We start from the raw sequence: 22,076 nt of genomic DNA, 5'->3' as shown, positions 1-22,076 counted from the left end.
ATTGACCTTCCAGGGCAAGTCATTGACGGGAAAGCGCCTGACAGGCCTGATGCAGTCGTCCTGACACAGCCTGTGCCGGAGGGGCACAGCCAGACCCTGCTGGGGGAGCGAGCGCCACGCATGGGCCGGGGCGGGGCCGCAGACAGCGGAGCTGGGCTGGACAGGGCTGCTGTGGAGGCTCCCAGACGGTGCTCCGAGGACTGCCGCTGCCATACTGCTAGCGCAGCACTGGGCCTGCCGGGGCGACCGCCCCAAACACGACCACTGAGGGAAAGACAATGCTGACAAGGGCGACCTTGGCCAACACGACACATGGCATGCAGCATACAGTATAAGCACATTCAGACTAGGGCTGCCCTCTTTCCATCACTTAGTCGTAAATCGGTTGTTAGGCTCTTTGTCGACTAAGCTGATCAGTTTCTATTGATTTCATTTTGTTTTATATAAAGGTGTGCTGGTTATTAAAGGCACATATCTGGTATTGCAACAATATTCTTTGATGAAAAACAACACATGTACATTTGCCACAACGTTTGCAATGAATTGTCCTAAAACAGCAGGGGCCAGTCCTAAGTCAGACATACTTGCTTGAATACAAGGTCAAACAGGCACATCAACACAACACAGACACTAATCTACAGTATTTTGCATATGTCTATGTACTCACAAGGCAGCCAGCAATAAATAACGCGTGAGACCACTTATTTCTTTTTTTAGAAATATATCAAACCTCTTTTTATATCCTTGAAGTTTATATCTGTTCCTTAAAAAGCACATGACATGTCGGTTTAATAGCGAGCATTTTTTGGCAGTAATGAAGAGCAGAAAAAGTTGTTTTTTCCCATAAGTTCTATTTAAAGACGTCTACAAAACGGATTTTTGAAGGTATAGTTTTTCATGCTTCATTACATTCCAAAATCTGGCATAAGGGCTTAATGTAGCACTCACACTGCGCCATCACGGGTCACACAAATGTCTTTGTTAAGTATTAATGTTTCGTTTCCGCAGCAGTGCTTTGCGATGAGACTTGTGGCAAAGGTAAATCTAATCCAGTTGGCAAATTGGTTCACTGCTTTCACAACCTCCCAGGCTTCAAGTTCCAAAGTTATCAGGCTGCACAGTCAAACTCATCAACTCCAAACGTGTGTGTGAAGCTTCAGCACAAACAGCGGCCCGTGTGGTTGTGTGAATCCACAGTGATTTGAGGCTTTACCTAAGTCACAGCTCGAGTGTGTTCAGTCACATGTGATATAGCGTCCACGTGTTTTTTGGGTTCCTACTGTAGTGTAGTTTTAAATGTTTCCAGTGCCATGGGTCCATCTAGTGGTGGTTAAACCACAGGACCGAGCAACAGAGTGTTACATGACTGTACCGAGCAGTGTTCGCATCATATGGAAGGACATCATGATGTCAAAACTAGTTTTATTTCAAGGCCTGCAGCCCAATATGGGATCATTTATGTTTTGTTGTTTTTTTACTGCATGAATATCTCATCTTTTGTTTTCTCAAAACAATGAAATCTGCCCACTTGTTTTGGCAAAGTGTACGCCGTGACTCTCCATCTAATAATCGTCATGTGTTTTAACGACTATGGGGGAAAAGGTGCATGTTATTGGACCATAATGGAGCGTTAACATTGGGTGGAAATGATTTGACTCTCTGAAGACAGCACACGGATGGGGGAAAAGCATTGAAATGAAGCAACACTCCACAATGAACAGACATCAACGCCCTGAAATGCAACTGACGACAACATTTGACCCGTGACGGGTGGCGCACACTGAACATTAAGGCCTCTGTGCTCCACTGTGGCTTCGAACTTCTTCTACAGACAGAAAGTGCATGGACTGAGGAGATTTTAGTCTCACAGCTCCCCCATGAGGCCAGTGACTGCTACAGCTACAAACCGAACTGCTGAGTGAGGCCATCATTTGTTATTTTCTATTAGAGTCGTTGCCATGCACTGTACAGGTCATATTAATAATCATCATTATTATCATTAAACCAGTAACCTCTTGACTATAAGGTAGAGAGAGATGCTTAACTCGAGTCAATGTACCAAATGTTATTCTCAGCACAAACACAATGACACTATGTACAGGGTGCGTTGTCCATGTAAATTGGCTACATTTCATTATCCAGAAGCACACTTTATTATGATATGGGCGCATTACTATGCATGTAACATATTCAGGGCATTTTGTGCTTTTAGTTTCTCAATCAGCAAGATAACTACTGGCACTCCCAAACACTCAAGCACCTGCTATCTATTCATGGGTACCAAATAATAAAATCTCTGGACCTGTCCGCCCCATGCCGCCCTTTTGTTTTGTTTGTTGCTGGTGTTTGCTGGTCGCCGTCATGAAACAACACAGGTCAAATGCATCCCGTCCTTCTGTGTCGGCTGAGATCTGCAAACCGGTGAGGGTGTATCACGACACAAGGCTGCAGATATATGTATGTGTCATCCTTTTTTTTTTTTTATCATCAATATTTTTTCTGCTTTATTGGAATGATAGTGAAGAGGCAGAGAGGAAATGGAAGAGAGGAGTGTGACATGCAACAAAGGTCAGTCTGGAATCAAACCAGTAATGGTTGCCACTATGGGGCCCTGCAGCACGAAGAATTATTTGGCTACCACCACACAGGCGTGCAACAAACTGATCATTTCCGTACGTGGTAGTATTTCATCATCAGCAGTATTTATCTGCTTGCATGACACAGCCTCCTGAGCATGGCCACACGGTCCACACGAGCAACTCTGTGATGCTGTGTGTAGGAGCTAAATGCTAACATTAACATGCTATCATGTTCTCAGCGACATATTCAGCAGATATAGTGTTTACCGTGTTTGCCATCTTAGCATATTAGCATGCTAACACTGGCCCTACTAATTCTTATCAATTATTTAACACACACATATCACACTAACCTCTGCGATGGTTGGAACTGCTTCTCTTTGGCGAGGTGTTTGATGTCAGATGATAGTGATGGTGATGATGATGAGGATGATGCTACTCACAGCTGGTTTTCCAGGTTTGGGTCCTTCAGTGTTGAGCAGAACCGAGTCTTTGCAAGAGTGAGTTTGAAAAAAGCTGCTCTTAGTGGTCGGCTGTTGCTTTGCAGCTGGATGATTTCATGTTGTTGGTTGTCGGGTTCATCAGCTGGTTCCACATTAAACAGCAAACATGTTCAGTTCCTGTTGTTTACTTTTCATGTCCTTAAACCTTTCACCAAACACCTGAAGGGGTTTTCACACTCAGCAGCATATTCAGATCACAGCAAGCTTTAGCTCCTGCTCAGCGTTTCCTCTTTCCAGCTGCACTTCGCACAGCTTTCATTTCATTCAAATGGTTTCACAGTAGAAAGTAGAGAGCTGAGAAGCTGCCGGAGCTCGAGGTTCAGCGCTGAGAGGTTCTTGGTGATGTCCACCATGAAGGCCAGATCACACAGACACTCTCACAGAGTTTCCACATCAGGTTTCTCCTCATCTCTATGAATAATTCCAGACAAACTGACACTTCGGAACAATTTTTTATCGCTGAAAAAGGAAATTTAAGTAATAGCTCTTTTGTATGTATGAATTACCTCACAGCACGAATCAAAAGGTCTCGCGTGCCGTCTACGACCCGGAGGCCGCAGGTTCCCCAACCCAGGTCTAAAATATCTTTCTGCTAACATACTTAATGATTCAGTTCCACGTGTCAGTAAATGTACAGTGATTCACGGCTAGTCTCATTATGAAGTTGCTTTGCCCTTTATAGGTTTTTACATGAATCCTGTATAGTGATTTTCTTCTACTCTGTGATGAAGCGATTTCCAACATTTACTAAGATCTATGTGAAACCTGCACTCAAAATGCTATCTTCTTCTCAGGTCCCTTCAATCATTTTTAAGACTCTAAACTTCTACTTTATACCTGCAGTTAACATTCAGGCTGTATACTACTGAGCTGAAACAACCTCTCTGCAGGCAGACTCTATTGCTCATATGAGTTCGACGGACTTACTTGTGGTTTCTCAAGCAGCACCTACCGATCAATAAAAGCTCCGTGCTGGAGCTTCTTTTTCTTATCTTGTTCCTATTTAGAGTCCATGGCTACCGCTGCTCTCACAAACTCCAGTGCTCTTCGTCTGCTCAGAGTCTGAGGGTCACTCCAACCTATTGATCCAGTCTAGGATCCTTCTGCTTATCAGCTGCCTTTCCAAAAATGACCAGTGGTCATTCTGGGGAAAAATAACAAAACTCCCAGCATCGAGCATTATCGTTCATTCTTTATTTTTTTCCAGAACAATAAAAATAGTTTAACAAACAAAGACTTCTTCATTCTCTCCATTTGGACTCGTATTTACAGCTGAAGATGAAACAAACGCCTAGTCATGTCCATTTCATCTCCTCTTGGCTCCGTTCCCACCCCGATCCTCCCTCTCCACCCCCGGCAGGCTTGACAAGAGAGTACCAGGGCCTATTGCTGTGTCTTTGACGAGGTATACAGGCTATTCAATGATTGGTGACACATAATTCGAAGCGGACATCACTGACTTTTGCATTTAGGAGCTTCTCCTTTTGTTCAGAACTGTACCACGCTAGGCCTGTTTGTACACGGTAGGTACTATTAAGCAGGTTTATGATTGATGACACATGCTTTCACTTACTGGCATGACTTTGGAAGATAAAAGACACAACTACCCATATTACTGTGGAAACACCACATAAATGATACAAGAAGACGAGATAATTGAGAAGTCTCAGATCCATTCTTTGTCCGGAGGAGATAAACTGCAGTGGGGAAGGTCCCTGAGGGAAGTGAAGAAATATGGTGTGAATGCACAAGCACATACGCAGGTCATACCAGACACATAGGATTAATGGTTAGCTTCAGAAACGGAGCGGCTATTATTACTTTGCAGCGATACTGAATAATCACATGGAAGGACACAGACATCTTACACAGTATGTGCAACCTATGGACTCAAAGGCTTTTTGATACAGAACTTCAAGCACCTTCTAAATGTCATAAAGCAATTAGGCCCTCTAAAGCACTCAACGGAAATGTCACAGATACAGTTTTCACTTCTGCGTATGTCAGTATGTGGATCTGGGCAGAGTTGCGTCTCTATAACAATGTTGTGTTCCAATGCACATGAGATGACTCTCACTGTTTTAAACAGAAAGCGGAGCGGTGCTGCGTGGCGGACGTGATGCCAGGCAGAGTCAGCAGAGACAAGACAACAGTTGAAGCTTGTTATTGCGATGTTTTCCTATAGCATGAGACTGCAGCATCCCAAAATCCCTCCTGGGAGTTGATTATAATAGGATCCTTGTGTGGCGTTATTGTCCCTCTGTGCCAACTGAATACAATCACATGAATCAGGGCTGCGTGGCTGAACAATCAACAGCAGAGGAAATGAAAGATGCCTGAGTAGTTGTGGCTATTGTGCACCTGATCAGGACAGAGGTATCAATACAGTCTGAACAAACCCAAGAAGTCATACTAATTAAACGTTAAAGAGTTCAAAACATAGAAATATTATACAACAGAGAAAAAAAAACTAAATTACTGTGAAGCATTCAAGACCCAGGAAATAGAGGAAAAACAGAGGGACAGCGGCAGAAAGATAAAACCTTTGCGTCCATGTCAGAGTATTAATACAGTAGTCCAGAGGTCTGCATGTAATAGTGGTGGATTTGAGCACCATCTCTATGGCTGGGGGTCAGGGGGTCACTGGTCCAATCAGGTTGGAGGGTCATGGCTGTCAGAGCTGGTTTCCAGTGCAGAGCGGCAGGCTGGCACAGTGATGAGGATAATGACGTCTTAGTGTCACATCGGATCACACAGCAGACACACAGTCACAGAGCAGGAGTGGGCAGGCTGGGCCGCGGGGGCCCCAAATGCACCCGTTTGGGCACAAACAGTCTGAAAGGCCTGGCCTTTAGTGTTCCCATAGTTCAGTGGAGCTCCAGCACAGTGCAGGAAGGATGAAATGAAGCTGGATCGACTCACATTTCAAATGTTCAGAAAAGATCGATACATATCGTCAAGGGAGCAGTTGCTTCAATTAAGCCACATGGCCTGTAGATGCAGTGGATGTGTGTTCATCCATTTCAGTCTGTTATTTCAGGCCCAAAATCAGGAGGGACCTGAAGGCTCATTAGTTTTTGAGAGTTTAAATCCTCTTCTTCACCGGTCACACCCTCTCCTGGGCCACATGCCAATGTGCTGAGTGCTCCTGCAGTACATAACACACACAACATGGGTCAGAATCACGCGTTACATTTCAGAACAGGAGTCTGCAGCCATGCTAGCAGCTCTGTGAGGCTGTACGAGGGCTGCGACAGAGGTGCTCTCAGCTAAATGCTAATGTCAGCATGCTAACATGCTCACAATGACTATGCTAACATGTTGAAGTTAGCAGGTATAGTGTTCATCATGTTCACCAACTTCATTTAGCATGTTAGCTTGCTAACATTTGCTAATTAGTACTAAACACAAAGTATACAAGTTTTGCGGCTGGTTGGTCATAAATTGATCATTAAAAGTCTGAATAGTCAAGCAAAACTGCTTCATCTGCAGAATTTCTTATATCAAAACAAAGAGCTGTTGCTTACCTTTCATTTATTTAGTCCCATATATCTGTAAAGACTATATTTATAGGTTTCTTCATCTCCAAACACTTCCAGTGGCCTGTGGCAGTCCTTTCATTGGTTCCTTCATTTTCATACACATTTAATCCAGAGTTAGAGACCTTCATAGTCACAGTGACTACTGTTTAAAAAATATCCAGTAGCTCAAGTGTGGGCCCGCAATGACATTCAATCACCTCCCAAACGTCCTGTATCATTTATGCCTTTAAAATTTTCAAATGCATCCAGTGTTTTTTTTTTTGTTGTTGTTGCTGTTCATAACGTTTATGCTCCTTCTGCTCCAGTGAGGGGAAAAAAAACGCCCCAAAAACATCTTCTGTTCTGCATGGAGACCAAGTCACTTGTCGAGAAACACTGACAGTTGTTCATCGCCTTCAAAGTTGATATATATATTTATATATAAAAAAGGTGTTCATAAATTATTCAACAATGTTCAGTAGATAAAATACCACTTGCATTTCTGTCCTGAAATTATCACTTTGTGCTTTCTGCAAACAAAAAACATTGAAAAAGAAGCAGCAGATTTTTGCCAGAGGTTAATCCATATAAAAAAAATTGTCTCTTTAAATCTTTAAAGGGTCTCTCTATCTGTGTCGGTTGGATATTCCGTTGCTGTTTGTGGCAGGCTCCTCCAGCTCGTCGTCCTCGAAGCCGTGAAAGGTGGAAGTGTCGCTCTCGGAGGTGGTGCCAAACAGTTCCTCTGCTCCAGTAAAAGTCCCGTCTTCCTTCTCTTCTCCACAGTCAGCTGGACAGGAGAGGAGCAGAGTCAGAGCACAGTTAGAAGAACCCAAAACACGAGGCGAGGGCGTCTTTCACATCATACACTACAGTCTACAAATCCACACACTCTGGACAGAAAGGTTCTGTATTGTTTCTATAACATACTTTGGCGTGTGTGTATAGATTTGAGAAAGTTGCTCCTTGTAAAACGATCATAACAGGTTGACAAAAATTAGCTTTTAAAACAAGTGTTATTCATGAGAAGAGGCATATTTCCTTTGCTAAACATCACATGTTAAACATCATATACAATATGTATGTATATAATATGTGTATATATACTCACTTGTGCATCGGCAGGCTGAGTAGGGAGTCCCCGATTTACCCGTTTTCTTGTTCGAGCCCTGGCATTTATTACAGTAGTTGTTGGGAATGCTGGCCCCACCTGGACCCTTTGGACCTACAAGGAAATACAAAGAAGACAAAGTTTTAGGGTGAGTTAATTTTTCCCGACATACAGTTTGGCAGAACAAACTATTTCAAAACAATACTAGTATTCTGGTATGGATACAAAAGCAAAACTTTTGTCTTGCACCTATTGTACCTTACTTTGCTCAGTACAAACTTTGTACTTTCTGCAAACTGAGGTCTTCAAGAACCTCAGTTGGAGTCTTAACCCCAGAAGCCATACATTATTTATACATGTGCATACATCATAATGTCACTGTATACTGAATGTGTTTTTTTTTCATGCTGTAGATTTGTATTGTGCAGATTCTTTGTCTACTTTGAATGTAATGCATACTGTGTGTGTATTCTTTTGGTTTGTGCTTGCTCTTGAATTACATGGACATGTTTTTGGTGTCCGGCGTTCATTGGATTAGCCTCAGTTTGATTGGGTTGATCTGTAACATGTGTCTGAGTTTGTTGTATTTTATCTTGAAGAGTTAAAGCTAAAATGAATGCATTGGAGTCAAATGTGTGCAGCTTTTGCATCCTCTTTTTGTAAGATTTATGACACCGACAAAGCATTCAGCGCCAACTTTTTGTATAAGACACTGCAGCGCAGGTATCCAATGGGACAGACATGCACAGAATATGTTCTGGTAAGTGACGGTTTGTTTGACGGAAAGAAATATCAGAAATGCAGCAGTCTGACTTCTTACGTTTGTGTCTGTCAGTCTGTTGTGCAGAGGGCGATCTGGACGCCACCGAGCTCCTCTCTCCGGCTCGCTCCTCCTCTGCCAGGTGGGAATGGGTGTAGTGGTAGCTTAGTCCTGTACGGTTCCTGTAGCGCTTCGCACAGACTGCGACAGAGGACAGGTGTTCAGACCGATGACTGGCTGCATTTCACTACAGTACACCCACCCAGTGCCCAGTGAGCTGGTATTGTCTCTAATATATAAAGCAACAGAACTGAAAACATCTACAAGCAGTTTTTGAATTATTAGAAACAAAGTGCAGACTGATATTGATCAATCCTAGAAAAATAAACAGGACTCAGGGAGTTCAATGGAAGTAACTATTCTATTTCCAAAAGGGAAAAGGGAAGCACTTTAGGGTCTGATTACAGTAGTCAGTCAAATAAAACACAAACACAGACAACATAATAACCATGTCTCAGTTTCACAGCACCAAGGGCACTTTTCAGCCTGAGAAGAGTAAGATAATATAGGGGCTAAATCAATAATCACAGCACTTGAGACACAACCACTCAATCTATCAAAGCAAATGTCCTAAAAAAAAAAAAAAAAAAAAAACTGCTGTTGAACAGAGGCAACAAACCACGGTACCTGAGGTCGAAGATTTTGAGTTCTGCTTTTGTTTGTATCTGTCTGAAACGGAGAAGACACAAAGCAAAGAGAAAACAGCATGAGTACGTGTCTTTCTAGAGGAGTTGCAACAGAGTAAAATCCAATACCCCCTGCCTGGACTTTCCACATGCAACTTGCATGTACAGGAATACTTGAGTGACCACTTACTCACCTTGTTTCATGTTGTGGTTCCACCTCAAACAAACTGTGCCGGTGATCGAGTTACAGCGAGTCAACTGTCTGACAGCAGAAGCTCCGATGCTATTTTTGGAATAACTTCTTGATACATAAACAGTATAGAGGAGGACGAGTCAGATTCTCTGCCTCATTTATATCAGGCTGCTTCAATGCCAATGTCTTCAAAAATCTGATTTTTAGTATATAGACAAGGAAATGTCCTGTTAGATCCAAGTAAATGAGCTGAAATTGAGTTAAGAAGGAAATAAATAAATAAAGAAAAAGATAAATTAGGTCTAAGATACATAAAGGACACTAAATATAAAGAATATATGTACAGTAATGTGGTGTATGTATGTGTGTGTATCAGGTAAACGAGTTGTATAATATAAAATAGCTTATATTGTCCCACTCAACTGATCAGTGAAGGCGACCAAGAGGTGTGATGAAGCCCGTTTTCACATAGTGTACATTACAAATTATGGATAAAAGTACAACATATACATTGTGATATTTTGACAAGGCAAATTGTACAAAATTAAAAGTACATATTAAACTTAAGGCCTTTCCACACTGGGGGCGGGTTTTTTTTTTTTTTTTTTTGCAGTTTACTTGCATATCAATATATTTCTTCAAACTGTTTGTTTTTGTCATGAGTACTTCCACACAGAATGCAAATATTTACTTTTGAAAGCAGCATTTTTTTCAGGACAAGGTCAATTTTTCTGAGCTTTCGTACTGCGAATGAGGCATCAACCAATAAATCGTTGTGTGAAACAGACATCATGTCACGACTCCTAATGGCAATGATGGACCTGTTCATTGTTTCTCATCATCCTGTATCACATCAGAAAGGATCTTATCCATTTCCCTGTGTCTCCTTTGCTCCCCTCTGTGTGTACACCCATAAATCTGTTTCCACAGTCACACTGTGGGGACTTGCCTTCCTTATGGGGACAAAACACAAGTAACACAAATCATTAAAATTTAGGATGAAGACTTGGGTTAAGGTTAGGGTTAGTGTTAGCTGAGTCTCCAGAAAATGAATGTAAGTCTCTGTATCATCCCCAAAAGTGTTAGAAACATAAATTAATGTTGTGTGTGTGTGCCTGTGTGTATTTATCCTACAAAACAAATGGGATGCACCCAGAATCTCCTCTTCTTTTGTCGAGTGAGGAGGAGGAGTAGGAGGAGGACATCATCACTGGATGATGCTGAATCCATAATTTTTTCTGAAGAGTGAGCCGGTGTGAATCTATTTGAACCTTTTATTGAAGTGTTACATCTGTCACACATTTGCATCCCTGCCGATATGCACAGTTTTGATGCAAAATAAGATGAGAAGAGTATTTTGAACTTTGTGTCATTTATTTGTGCCCAGTGTGCAGAGGCCTTAAGGCCTTTATCACAGAAAAAGTCAGAAATCAGCAGATTATGCACAAACTACCATTTTATACACTCAGCATTCACACATTCACCAATTAAAAGCATATGATCGAAAAATCAAAGCTCATGTTTCATCTCCACTTACTGTCACAGACGTATGGCTTGTCATCATCCACATCTGCCCTCCTGCGGCCCGAACCTCGACCCTGAGGGAAAGCATCCAGATACTGTAACTGTCGCCTGCAGTTAAATCTGAGTCCAGAGCCTTCCAACATGCACATCTAAGCAGCTGCTTGACATTTGCGCCACAGTTATGTACTGCACAGCCTGCACAGCCTGCACAGCCAATGCAAAATAAATCAGTTGAATGTGACCGAGCTAATGTTTACTCTACGTTTTATAAAGAAACTAAACTGATAATGACCACTGCGCTATTTAATTCTGCGTATGAGAAAACTGGAGTCTTTGTGATCGCTTACTCTTCCTTTTCCCCGATGTCTCCTCTTGGGAGTGTCCACCTCATAGTCGTCATCATCATTGAAGGCGTCTTCTGCTGCGTCTGCCTCCAGAACCCTCTGAGACAGAAGGAGACAGTGAAGGAAAAACCATTTCAGCACTCAACTCTGACTACAACACCAGTTTGCTGAAAACACACTCAGCAGATGCAACAGAGAGGAAAGAAAAAAAAAAAAAAACACTTTTCAGTTCTCAACATGATCTGGGTGTTTGTGTATGTTCTGTGTTTGTATAAATGACCGCTTCATGCTGAAATGCTTTCAGATCACACAGCTACTTAAAGGACTGGAGACAGTTTCTTTATTGCAGTCATTTGTTCAGTACAAAGAGCATGAATTTGTCCAGAGTAAAGGGATGAGAAATGATGCTCCGGCCCTCTCTTTCTGTAAACATACATGCATACACATGTTTTTTGGTGGAATGCATGATGCTGAGATATGACTGCTTTAGACAGCAGAGATCAGCAATGTTTTGCACAAACAGAGCAACTGAAGCTAAATTGAAGTTTCATATTTTTCCGAACTCTAATGATCAGATCATGATAATGATGATCATTATGTGAGTATCACTTATTTTCATAATCGTGATCAGGAAATGTGAATTCACAGTAAAAGCAGTCTATTTGTCCAACATGCCTCTCAGTGAGACAGCACTCAGCTAACGAGCCCTGCAGGTCAGCTGGAAAAACTTGGCGAGATGCCTTGACAACCGGTTGGGGCGCAACACTTTACTGTCAGTGCCAGCGCCCTTGAATCGTTTGAGTGATAACACTGAACATTTAGATTTTAACTGTTTGGCTGATGCTCTTAACCAGAGCAACACAGGAATGTTAACTTTTGAAGACATTACTAATACTTACTGTACATTCATCTCCTGGAGACTTACCTGAACCACTACCTGCCTCACCCCAACCCTTACCCTAACCTTAACCACTGGCCAAAAATCTGCTTTTTCCACAAGTTGAGACACGGCTTTTATCGCCCATCGCTAACTGGTCAAGTTTGAGACGTGTTCCTGAAAATAGTTAGAAAAAAAACACACACACACAAATGTTTTGGGCAGCTTTTCTGCTGAACTCACCTGGATCTCCAGCAGACTCTCCTCATCATTCTTGGAGTTGTTCCTCTTGTCTAGACCCTCCCCTCGCAGCAGAGCCTCCAGCGTGGTGCTCTGGGTGGGCAAGGTGTCCTTGGACATGAGGCCGCCTTCTGCACAATGACAAAAACAGGCCGCACGTGCTGAATCATCAAAACACCGGCTCAGTGATTGAAAAGCAACAAAAAAACGACCCACCAGGTGTATAATTGAGGCAATGGCACCTGTATACTGCTAATGATGAATGAGCGCAGGTATGTTACAGTCCCCTGCAACACCATCAAGAGCTGTAATTGTGACAAGAACCACCAGTGATACAATCTCTGACCTCTGTGAGCAGCTTTCTATCAGCGCATTTCCATTATGTCCTAATAAAAGCATGTGGCAAACTGCTGGAGCATTTGTTTGTTATAGCGGCTGTCATCTATTTTTTTTTTTTTTGCTTGCAACAGAATGTGTCATCACAACTATTTTCACAGCGCTATATTACCGAAAACACATACATGCTTTCATTCTGAGAGCAAACACATTGTCGCTGGTGAGCTCTCCGTAACGCCGCACGATACAGACACCGGGCTGACTCCGTCCACAGGAATCTCTGAGGTACAATGTAGACAAGTGGCTTATCATGTTAACCTGAATGCATCATGCAGATATCTCCTCCTACAGCGAGCTGAAGATCTAAACAAACAGTGTAGGTGGCAAACAGGTTGAGCAGACAAAGCAAAGCAAACAAAAGCTTTGACAGTCAGTTGGATCCGGAGGTCTTATTTACACAATCTCCCCGACACAGACAGCTTCATGGTCATCCAGTGGCTTTGTGGATGTTTGAAAAGAGGACACACTTCAAAGCCCCCTGACTCCAGCCCTCCATCTTACCACTGCGCCCAATAGAAAGACTCTCACAGAATGCTGAATGTGGAGTGCTGAAGCAACAGAGGTCTGCATAAGTAAGAGGCTCATATAGGAGGTAGGCTTGAGAAGCTACTCTAAAATGGGCTCCTCCACCATGCGGCGGCAGCCTCTCACCATTGTGTCTGCACACGTTGACTTTCAACTCTCCGCGACGAGACAGACCCCCCCCACCCCTCCTCCTCCCCTCCCTCCCAACCCATGGGAGCTGGGGGGCTAAAAATAGAGCCGGCAGCAGCCTGCAGCAGGGAGCTGATTCTGCATGCAGCCCCAGTCTCTAGCACACCATCAGTTAGACAGCCAGCCGAGGCAGCGAGACAGACCCCGCTGCCCTGCGCCGGCCACCTCTGGCCAGCTGCACAACGTGCTCCGTATAAGAGACGCCAGGTCAAATCAGGGTACGTTTCCCCTCCGCTGTGCACTCGCAGACAGCACATACGAGCCACTGTTGCTGGAGAAGGGAAGGGACAGCAGGATGGTGGCGGCGGGGTCTTAGCGAGCATGAGCTCAGTGGAAAACAATAGGCGACAATGGGATGTGTTTGGGAAACAAAGGCTTGGTTCATATGGCATCACTCCATCTTGCTTTCTCTTTCCAGACTCTCTCCCTCTTTCTTACTGTCTCCGCTTCCCAAACATTTGTCCTTCCACCGTGTACTGCAGGAATTAAATCTGAACTAAAGGCATCATGATCGTGGAGATTTCTATGAATACACAATAGATCCCTCACAGCCTTTTAGAGAACTACCAGACAGTGAAAGAGGTAACATAGAGTTTCTGTGCGAGATTCTGTCTTTTGTCATGTTCATTCCTGCGGGTAGTGTAACATCCCGTTGGGTATGCAAGCCTTGGGCACAGAATGGACCAGTTACTTGAGCTCAGGAAGACTGGCGACAAAACACACACAGACTACGGAGAGAGATGGAGAGATGAAAGAGTTGCCAGAGACAAAACCATCAGCAAGGGAGGTGGTAAGGAGAAAATAAGACAGAGGAGAAGGTAAATGTGTTGAGTGAGCTGTTTCGAGTGGCAGTCAGACCAAACTCTATTCCATAACATTTATTAAATACTGTCTTCAGTGGCCGAACTCCGTCTCGCTGCTCCCAGCAGTGGTAAATCTAATTACATGTTCTACTTCTCACAAAACAAGTTTACCAGCTGGGGCGAACACAGCCACATTTCATCCTCTGAAAAATGACTGGCAGCCTGTTCTGCTCGCTGCGCTGAGACAGAGCGATATGCTTTTAGCCAGATTATTCCAGATCATCACCAGTAATCACATGATCTGAAGGAGGTGGTGGAGGTGGGTGGGAGACGGGTGGGGCGGGGGCGGGGTGAGAGGGCTGAGCGGGAGGAGAAAGCAGGAGGAGCAGAGAGCGACGGGCAGGTGGTTTGGAGGAGAGGCTGTGGGATCTTACCGAGATGGAGGCCGTAGATGCCCAAGCGAGGGTCCGAGGTGTTGTGCAGCCGTCTCTTCTTCCTCCAGCAGCGGGCGGGGTATGTGTACATCTGGCCAGCTGCCACCCCTGGACATTAACAGATGTAAACATGGCAATACGACAGTTTCAGATGAAACACACTGATAATAAAATACAATAAAAAAAACACTTTCCAGCTACAAAATTCAAATAATAATACTGATTATATTGATTTTTAGTTTTGTTTCCTTAAATAGATTTGTGTATTGTTATTTACACTATTTTAATTCTCAGACATAATTTAGATTAATACATAGACCTAGATTAACCTAGATTAATACATGTCACCAGCCACAGCTAGAGCTGTGAGGCACAATGGCGCTTTGAGCTAAATGCTAACATTAGCATGCTAACAGGCTCACAATGACATAGCTAAGACTTATGGGACTGTTTTGCAAATATTTGGTCATAAACCAAAGTTTGGGACAATGTTGACCTGGTGATGGTGCTAGCTGCTGAAATATATATAAATACATAAACTAGCATCTCATGGTGGTGCTGGTGGAAAAGTCGAGGCATCACCAGAGTCAGTAGGATTCATCCTCTGCTGACTGAATGTCTGTTCAACATTTTGTGGCAATCCACCTGGTAGATGTTGAGATATTCTCCAGTGTAAGTGAAAACTTTGGCCTGCTGGTGGCGCTACAGGAAAAGTCGAGGGGGTGTGCAATGTACATAGTAGGATTTATCCTCTGGGGTCTATGAATGTCTGCAAAAAAATGTATGCCAAACCATCTGTTATTGTAGAGGCGTCGTCCTATTACTTGCGATTGCTTGAGTCACATGGCTAAAACATTAATATTTGCTAGTTCTGCTTCTCGCTGCTTTTCTTTGTTTTACATCATTTTTACCTGAATGTCTTTTGACTTTGGACGGTTTGAACAACACAAGCTGTTTGAAGATGTCACCTTGGGCTGAGTAAAAATTGTGAGGGTCATTTATCAGTATATTATTGCATTTTATTAACTAAATTAACAATTAAGCAAAAAAAAAAAAAAAAGCAACCAGCAGATTAACCAATAATGAAAATACATTATTTACAACCCGAGCTAATAGATTGAGATAATGTAGACACAGACATCATTTTTGCAAGCTTAATGGACCAAAAACACTCTACACATAATAGATTACTTTGTATGCATGCATGTGTGTGTGTGTGTGTGTGTGCGCGCGCGCGTTTGCCCACCGGGGCTGCGGTGATGTCGTTCCATCCAGATGTAGCAGTTGTTCTGGGCCACGCCGGTTTGGGAGTCCAGGAATGGCAGGCGGACGCTGCGTTCAGCACACAGACGGGCATTGTAGCTGCGGCACTGCTCAATGGCCTCCTTATAGAACTGGTCACCCAACCTGAAGGGGGGGGGTTAACGTCAGGTCAGTGACACTGGGTGATGTGGCTGATGCAGCCGAGGCACTGCGGTGTGATCACATTTGCAGAATGTCTGATATGGAGATGGAGCCTTTTTTGAATCATGGATGAATGCCTTGATAATGGCCTGTTGCTTTGCTGGCTGCAGATCATTAAATCAGTAAGCTGAAGCAGCGACAAGATTTGTATGCAGGTCCCTTAGAAACTCTCCTCAACCCACATAATGCTGTTATCGTCTGTTCAAACTTCTTGTCTGCGCTGTTCAGTGCAAGTCTCAAACTGACAGCTGAGCTCCTCTCTCCTCTTCCAGCTTTGCCATCGGGAAGAATTTTGCGGAGCGGAAAACAAAACAAAGCAACGCAACCCAGTTACGGCTCTGCTGCTCCCACTCCTGAAGTTAAACACATTATTACCTCTGTGGGCTCTTTGTCTGATCCGATTGTAGACGGGCCGCGTGAGCTACGGTGGCGCTGACCGAGTTTGGTTTATTGAAACACAGCGCAGGATCTGGGGTCTGATGTGAAGTCAGCGCTCCGATCAGCGAGCAGCTAATACTCTCACACTTTAGTTCCACTTTTCTTAGCACCGCTGAGATTTTGGCAGTCCCTCAGGGTTTCAATGTTAATATTCAGAGTGAAATGGGGGAGGATATTTCACATTCAAGCCCTCAATCGCTGCCACACGCCTGGTATGGTAATTAGCCTACTTAATTAATCTCAGCAGAGTGCCTAGCACAAGGGCAGGTTCTAATTTGACTGTATCAAAGATGGGGTAAAAGCTGCAACTATGAAATCATGGCGTGGTACTTTATGTGATTTCCACAGTCTGCTGTTATATCACAGGTTCAACAGGGCAAATAATAGCTCCTGCTTCCTCCAGTATGAACATCCGTGTAATGAAGTTCCTCCACGTGTTCTCAATTACAGCATTAGGAAGACGGCCATTTTGAAGTGAAACTAATGAGCTGCTGGGCTGCGAGTCGAGCCTGGAATCTTAAACTGGAGGTGGAGGAGCCCGATTTGTTAGCGTCTCCCCGATCCCACTCTGCCCTCCTTCTCTTTGGTCTTTACCCCCCCCCAGCCCCTCGATGAGACGACGTCCAGCGCATGAACAGCCGTGTTAGGAATGCTGTCCCGCACAAAGCCCACTGCTCTGCGGTTCAGACAAAGCCACAGTGTGTGTGTGTGTGTGTGTGTGTGTGTGTGTGGCTTCTGGGAAAGAGAGGCTTCGTGTCCGTGTGACTGAGAAGAGTAAACAGTCACAGGTACAGAGAGAGTGCAGGGGTGGAAAGGTGTGAGAACGAGAAAGAATTGAAGAAATAGCGAGACGGGGGGTTCAAAAAGGCATGACGGCGAGACAGAAGGTTAAAAGCTAACATGCAGATCATGTCTAATAACTGTGGGACTTTCCTTCCTGGCGTTACAATCATACCAAGATAGTGACTTTATTGCAGTAAATAGTCATATCACTACCCCTGTCTGCCCTGTAAACATGCAAAACAGTGTTTCTCAGTGCATCCAAAGCCATGAAAACACCAATTTCTCACATGTACCTGCACTTTCTCACCCTTTAAGACGCAGGAATTTTTACAAGAGGAATCACACAGGGATATACTGAAAACAGATTGGCCATAAAGCAGCAACTGCACACGTTTGACATCTTCACCAGTAGCCTGATCAAGAATTTCTTTGAAAGATAAATATTTGGCTCGTAAAAAATAATGACACACAGCTGACTTGCATTTCTCAGATCCGCACCATATGTGGGCCGGGCGCACAGCGAATCCAACCGTCAAACTAACCTGTCGGCTTCGCTGCCATTCCTTGATATCAACGCACCGCTCCGACTGGGACGCAGTGTGACATATCAGTTTACTGAAAGCACGCCGGCTGTAAACGCTCCCTGAAGTCAGCTACGAGTGCATGCTCAAAGGGTACGCACGCCGGTGGGGGGCGGGGGTGCCAAGAGAGTCCCCAGATTACTCGAGGTGGACAAACCGAGAGCGGACGCCGAGCTGTGGGGGGGGGGTCGGAGGGGAGCGACGCAGAGCAAACAAGTGGCGAGAGTCTTCTGGTGGGTGCTGGCCGTCTGAAACGACAAGCTCTCCATCAGGGCCCCCGCCGCCCCGAGCAGCAGGTGCACTGGCAGAGGTGAGAGATCTTTCTGACACTTGTAATGAGTGACAAGACCCACACCACCGATGCCGCCAGTGAGAGAATCACACTGACACACACACGATAACTGTACGCCAGCACTCACAGCGCCCCCCTTCTCGCCTGGTGTTGAGGAACACGTTTCTGTGGTTTAGGAATAATTCCTGTTTATAACAACTTTTCAATCAATTATGGCAACTCTATACACAGTGAAGTAACTGCTGAAATTTAGGAACTGAGCAACACGACTAAAACAAAGTCAGATGGGGCAAAAGACACAAGCGATCGTATGAGCGTGCAGATTTTAAACCAAGAGAAAACAGTTCAATTATTGTTCAAACCGCCTGTGGTTAACATCCGTCGCAGTTTACAGCTTCCTGGTTCAACTTTGACTTACCGTACTTACCAGCAATGTGCACACAGAGTCGCCCGTACGATGTCAGATGATTACCAACATTTCCAGCGCTTTCACATTCAGTTTAGCCTCTAAATTAAGCATTTTAGATCAACCTTTCTGGCTTATGACCTTTTAAAATGAAACAATGTCTTTTTGTTAACTGTTGTGGTTTCATATGTGCAAGTCCCCAAGAAATAAAACCACAGCAGTTTAGAGGAAAAACAAATGTGCTGAACATTGTGCAGCAGAATTATCTTATCTATTTAGATAGTCTGGCTAAACTGTTGGCTTGTGTACAAACTTTTCGATTGTTTGACTGCTCATTTTGAACACCATTGCACTTTTTTTTTAGAGTAATTAGTGTTTCCAGGTCTCAGAATCTACCTTGCAAATCCACTTCTAACAAAACTGTCGGTTCTGTCAAGTGAAACGACAAAAATATGACCCATGCTGCACTAAACCAGAATTATCCGATGAAGACGAGCTCTGCCTAAAAAGTGGCGGGGCGTGTGGAATCAAACTGAACTAGAAACACTTGTATGCCTTGCAGGGCTTGAAACTGTGCCTCAGAGGTATGTGCTACACATCCTCAATATCTTCCAGTTGAGTAGAGAAGGTGAGCGTGTGCATGAGGGCGAGGAGCAAAAGCAAATCTTGTGGCCGATGGGGCCTCCGCTATCAGCATGTGCCTGTCAACGGTTCACCGTGTCACATGGCTGCGTCTGTAATGTGAGCGTTGTCATCACTCATTTTGCATATCGGACGACAAACTCTGGTTTGCAGGAGAGCAGCCTTACAGAGGCAAAGGGATCTGCAGTCGTGACAAAACTCCAGCGTCTACCTCAAAATGGTCCAGCACTCGAGAGATATGACTCGCCTGAAGAATTAATGAACGATCTGATGCAAAAACTTCAGTCTCTTCAGCTGTGTTTCTCAAATTTGCAGGTGCACGGCTCCTTCACAGGAAGCTAGAGCTACCACATAACAAGAGAGGAGGAGGAGAAGGAGGAGGAGGAGGAGGAGGAGGAGGAGGAGGTGGGCCTACAGAGTGACTGCATCCTGACAACAACCTCTGATTACACCAATCAGAGAAAACACAGTCTGGGTGAGGGCAGGAGCAAAACCAGACCGTACACCTCCACACTGCAGTGCCAATACACAGCAGGCCTGACTCACTCAAAGTCTACTCAACACCAGTGACAAGGCAGCGGGCGAATGGGGAAGGATGGAAGATGTGTCCGACCGGCGGAAAGCTCCAGCTGTGGCTAAAATTTTAATGAGCAGCTTTATGAGCTTCTTTATTAATCAAATATTCCAGACTGCATTTTAATCAGCAGATTCTGGAGATTACTGTCCTCCCATGCTCACAGGAGGGACAGACCTCACAGACGGACGTGTGCAGGCTTGCACGCTGCAGCTTCATCCTCCACATCTCTGCAACAAAGTCAAAGCAGCCTTTCATTTCCCTAAAGTGAATCATCTTAATACAAAAAAAAAGGTCAAACTGGTCCACAGGAGCGACATCCAATTAGTGTCAAGTGTAACTAATTATAATCTGACAAACGTGTGAAATGAAGTCAGAAACCCAAGACAGAGGCTAATTATAGCACATTGAAACACTTCATTAAGCACAGTTTATAGCGAGGAGACATTCCACATCAGAATGCTAGAACGTCTCCGAGATGAAACGGCAGCTTGACAGCAGACGCACTCGAAAGCTTGTTGGGACACAAGAGAGGGAAACAGTCCAACGAAAGGTAATGATGAAATGTACTTTCCAATAATAATCCCGCACAATATAAAAACAGAGTGATGAGAGGGGGCAAGGATGCACAAGGCAGCTGATTATTCATTCGGCGTTTACATGGAGCACTTTAACATCAAGTGCTTCGCTGAGCTGTTCAGGTGGCTGTGATTGTATTGGGCAACTCCCCGTGGGACTCGGCGGAACTGTGAAGCAGGGCATTGCCTGAAAAGTGCAAGCCCGCTCGGCCCACTAACGAGTAAACACAGATTCAACAGAAAATTTGCATTCAGCCACCAGCCCGAGCATCATGCAATGACTGTGCAGGTCTGGGTTTGCCTCGCTCCGACAGGATCCGCCCTCTAAATTCAGTCCCATTGAATTGTTCAACTATTACAGCCAACTGGCCTCACACACATGCACAACTACGTGGAATTGTATGGTAAAAATAGTTGGAAGTGGACAATCGGGTATCAAAGACATCACTCCTCTCCCAGGTGTAGTAACAATGTCACAACAACAATGGCAACAGTGTGGGGGGTGATGTGCAAGGTGTTGTGCGGTCCACTCCCTGCGCTTTGCAGTCCACGGAGGTGCCAGGGTACCTCTATGGAGGAGCAGATGGTTCTCCTGCTTGTGCCCAACACTTCCTCTCTGTCGGAGCATCTCTCTGACAGATGGGCCCAGGATCCTGGACCAAGCTAATCTCCAGCACTCCTCCACTTAAAGGCGCAGTGGAGCGAGCCTGCTCTACCTCCACGGTCCCAAACGAGCCGTGATGGTGATAACGCACGTCCATACGGGCTGAACGCCTCCGTCACGTCAAGAAACGCCACATTATGATGTAGCTTAAAGGATAAAAATGACAAGAAGCAGGAAGCCAGTCGTGTCTGAGAGGAATTGGTGAAACAATACAGAAGAACAAAGGAGAAACGGGGGGGAAAGGTGGAGCATTTCTTTGAAGTTGAGCGATAAAATTGACTACTGCGCGAGCTATTCCAGCACAGAGTGACAGCCTGTTTCCGTCGGCGGACTCAAATTGCTGTCACTTTTGTCGATTTCGCCAGCAAGCATGCAAATACAAAATGCCTCCTCCCTTTGCTTTACCGGGTCCTGACCACGTCTGCGCTCGGAGGAGCCAAAGTTGACATGTCGACAATTCACACCAACTATAAACGACTTTCGGTATGTCAGATGATATTCCGCTGCTGTGCCCAAACGAGCACGAAGAAAATCGGCTTTTAATTATTCGGAGCGGCGCAAAGGCACGTTGTCGACAGTTTTCAAATTAATTTATAGCCCAGGAAAGACGACACTCTCCCGTGTTGAATGTGGAACCGTGTGGAGGAAAGGCTATTCCAGTGCACTCGCAATGTCAGGCAGCCTTACGCGCATGTTTCAGACTAAATGTTAAAATCTTGTGGAATAAAAGAACTATGCGAGGCTACTTTGCCATGCAAGAAGTACACAAAATGAATTTGGACAGCTTAATCTGTCATATGCACACGGCTGGAAATCACATGCACGAACACACAGCTTTAACGTACAAGTTGGCAACAAAGTAATTATTCAGAAATTTCCTAAATGTCTAAATTACTTACGCTTTTAGTGGATTCTGAATGACAGCCGCCATTTTGCTACAATGTAACGCAATATCGGCGTCTTGCAGTTCTG

At 44.4% G+C, this 22,076-nt stretch overlaps 2 protein-coding genes across 2 annotated transcripts in view; one reads left to right on the top strand and one right to left on the bottom strand.

Moving 5' to 3' along the window:
• Window positions 1–2,251, top strand: part of LOC121618006 (regulator of G-protein signaling 6-like) — a 39,714-nt gene extending 37,463 nt beyond the window's left edge. Inside the window, exon 17 of the mRNA XM_041953238.1 lies at window positions 14–2,251. Coding sequence (XP_041809172.1) covers window positions 14–64 — 51 coding nt within the window. The 3' untranslated portion in view covers window positions 65–2,251. The remainder of the gene's footprint in view (window positions 1–13) is intronic.
• A 2,016-nt stretch (window positions 2,252–4,267) lies between these two features.
• On the bottom strand, window positions 4,268–22,057 carry LOC121618295 (zinc finger protein DPF3-like). Its single transcript, XM_041953712.1, has 11 exons — window positions 22,004–22,057; window positions 15,929–16,089; window positions 14,683–14,790; window positions 12,339–12,466; window positions 11,222–11,317; window positions 10,888–10,948; window positions 9,159–9,200; window positions 8,532–8,672; window positions 7,712–7,825; window positions 6,610–7,390; window positions 4,268–6,230 (listed from the first exon to the last, which is right to left on the bottom strand). The coding sequence occupies exons 1-10, from the start codon at window positions 22,033–22,035 to the stop codon at window positions 7,230–7,232; spliced, it is 1,044 nt and encodes a 347-aa protein (XP_041809646.1). The 5' UTR covers window positions 22,036–22,057; the 3' UTR covers window positions 4,268–6,230; window positions 6,610–7,229.
• Between the last annotated feature and the right edge of the window lie 19 nt (window positions 22,058–22,076).

The sequence above is a fragment of the Chelmon rostratus genome, chromosome 15 (assembly GCF_017976325.1).
Source record: "Chelmon rostratus isolate fCheRos1 chromosome 15, fCheRos1.pri, whole genome shotgun sequence".
In the NCBI taxonomy this organism is placed as follows: Eukaryota; Metazoa; Chordata; class Actinopteri; order Chaetodontiformes; family Chaetodontidae; genus Chelmon; species Chelmon rostratus.
Note: the sequence above shows the minus strand (reverse complement) of the source record. Positions and strands in the feature narration are given on the sequence as shown.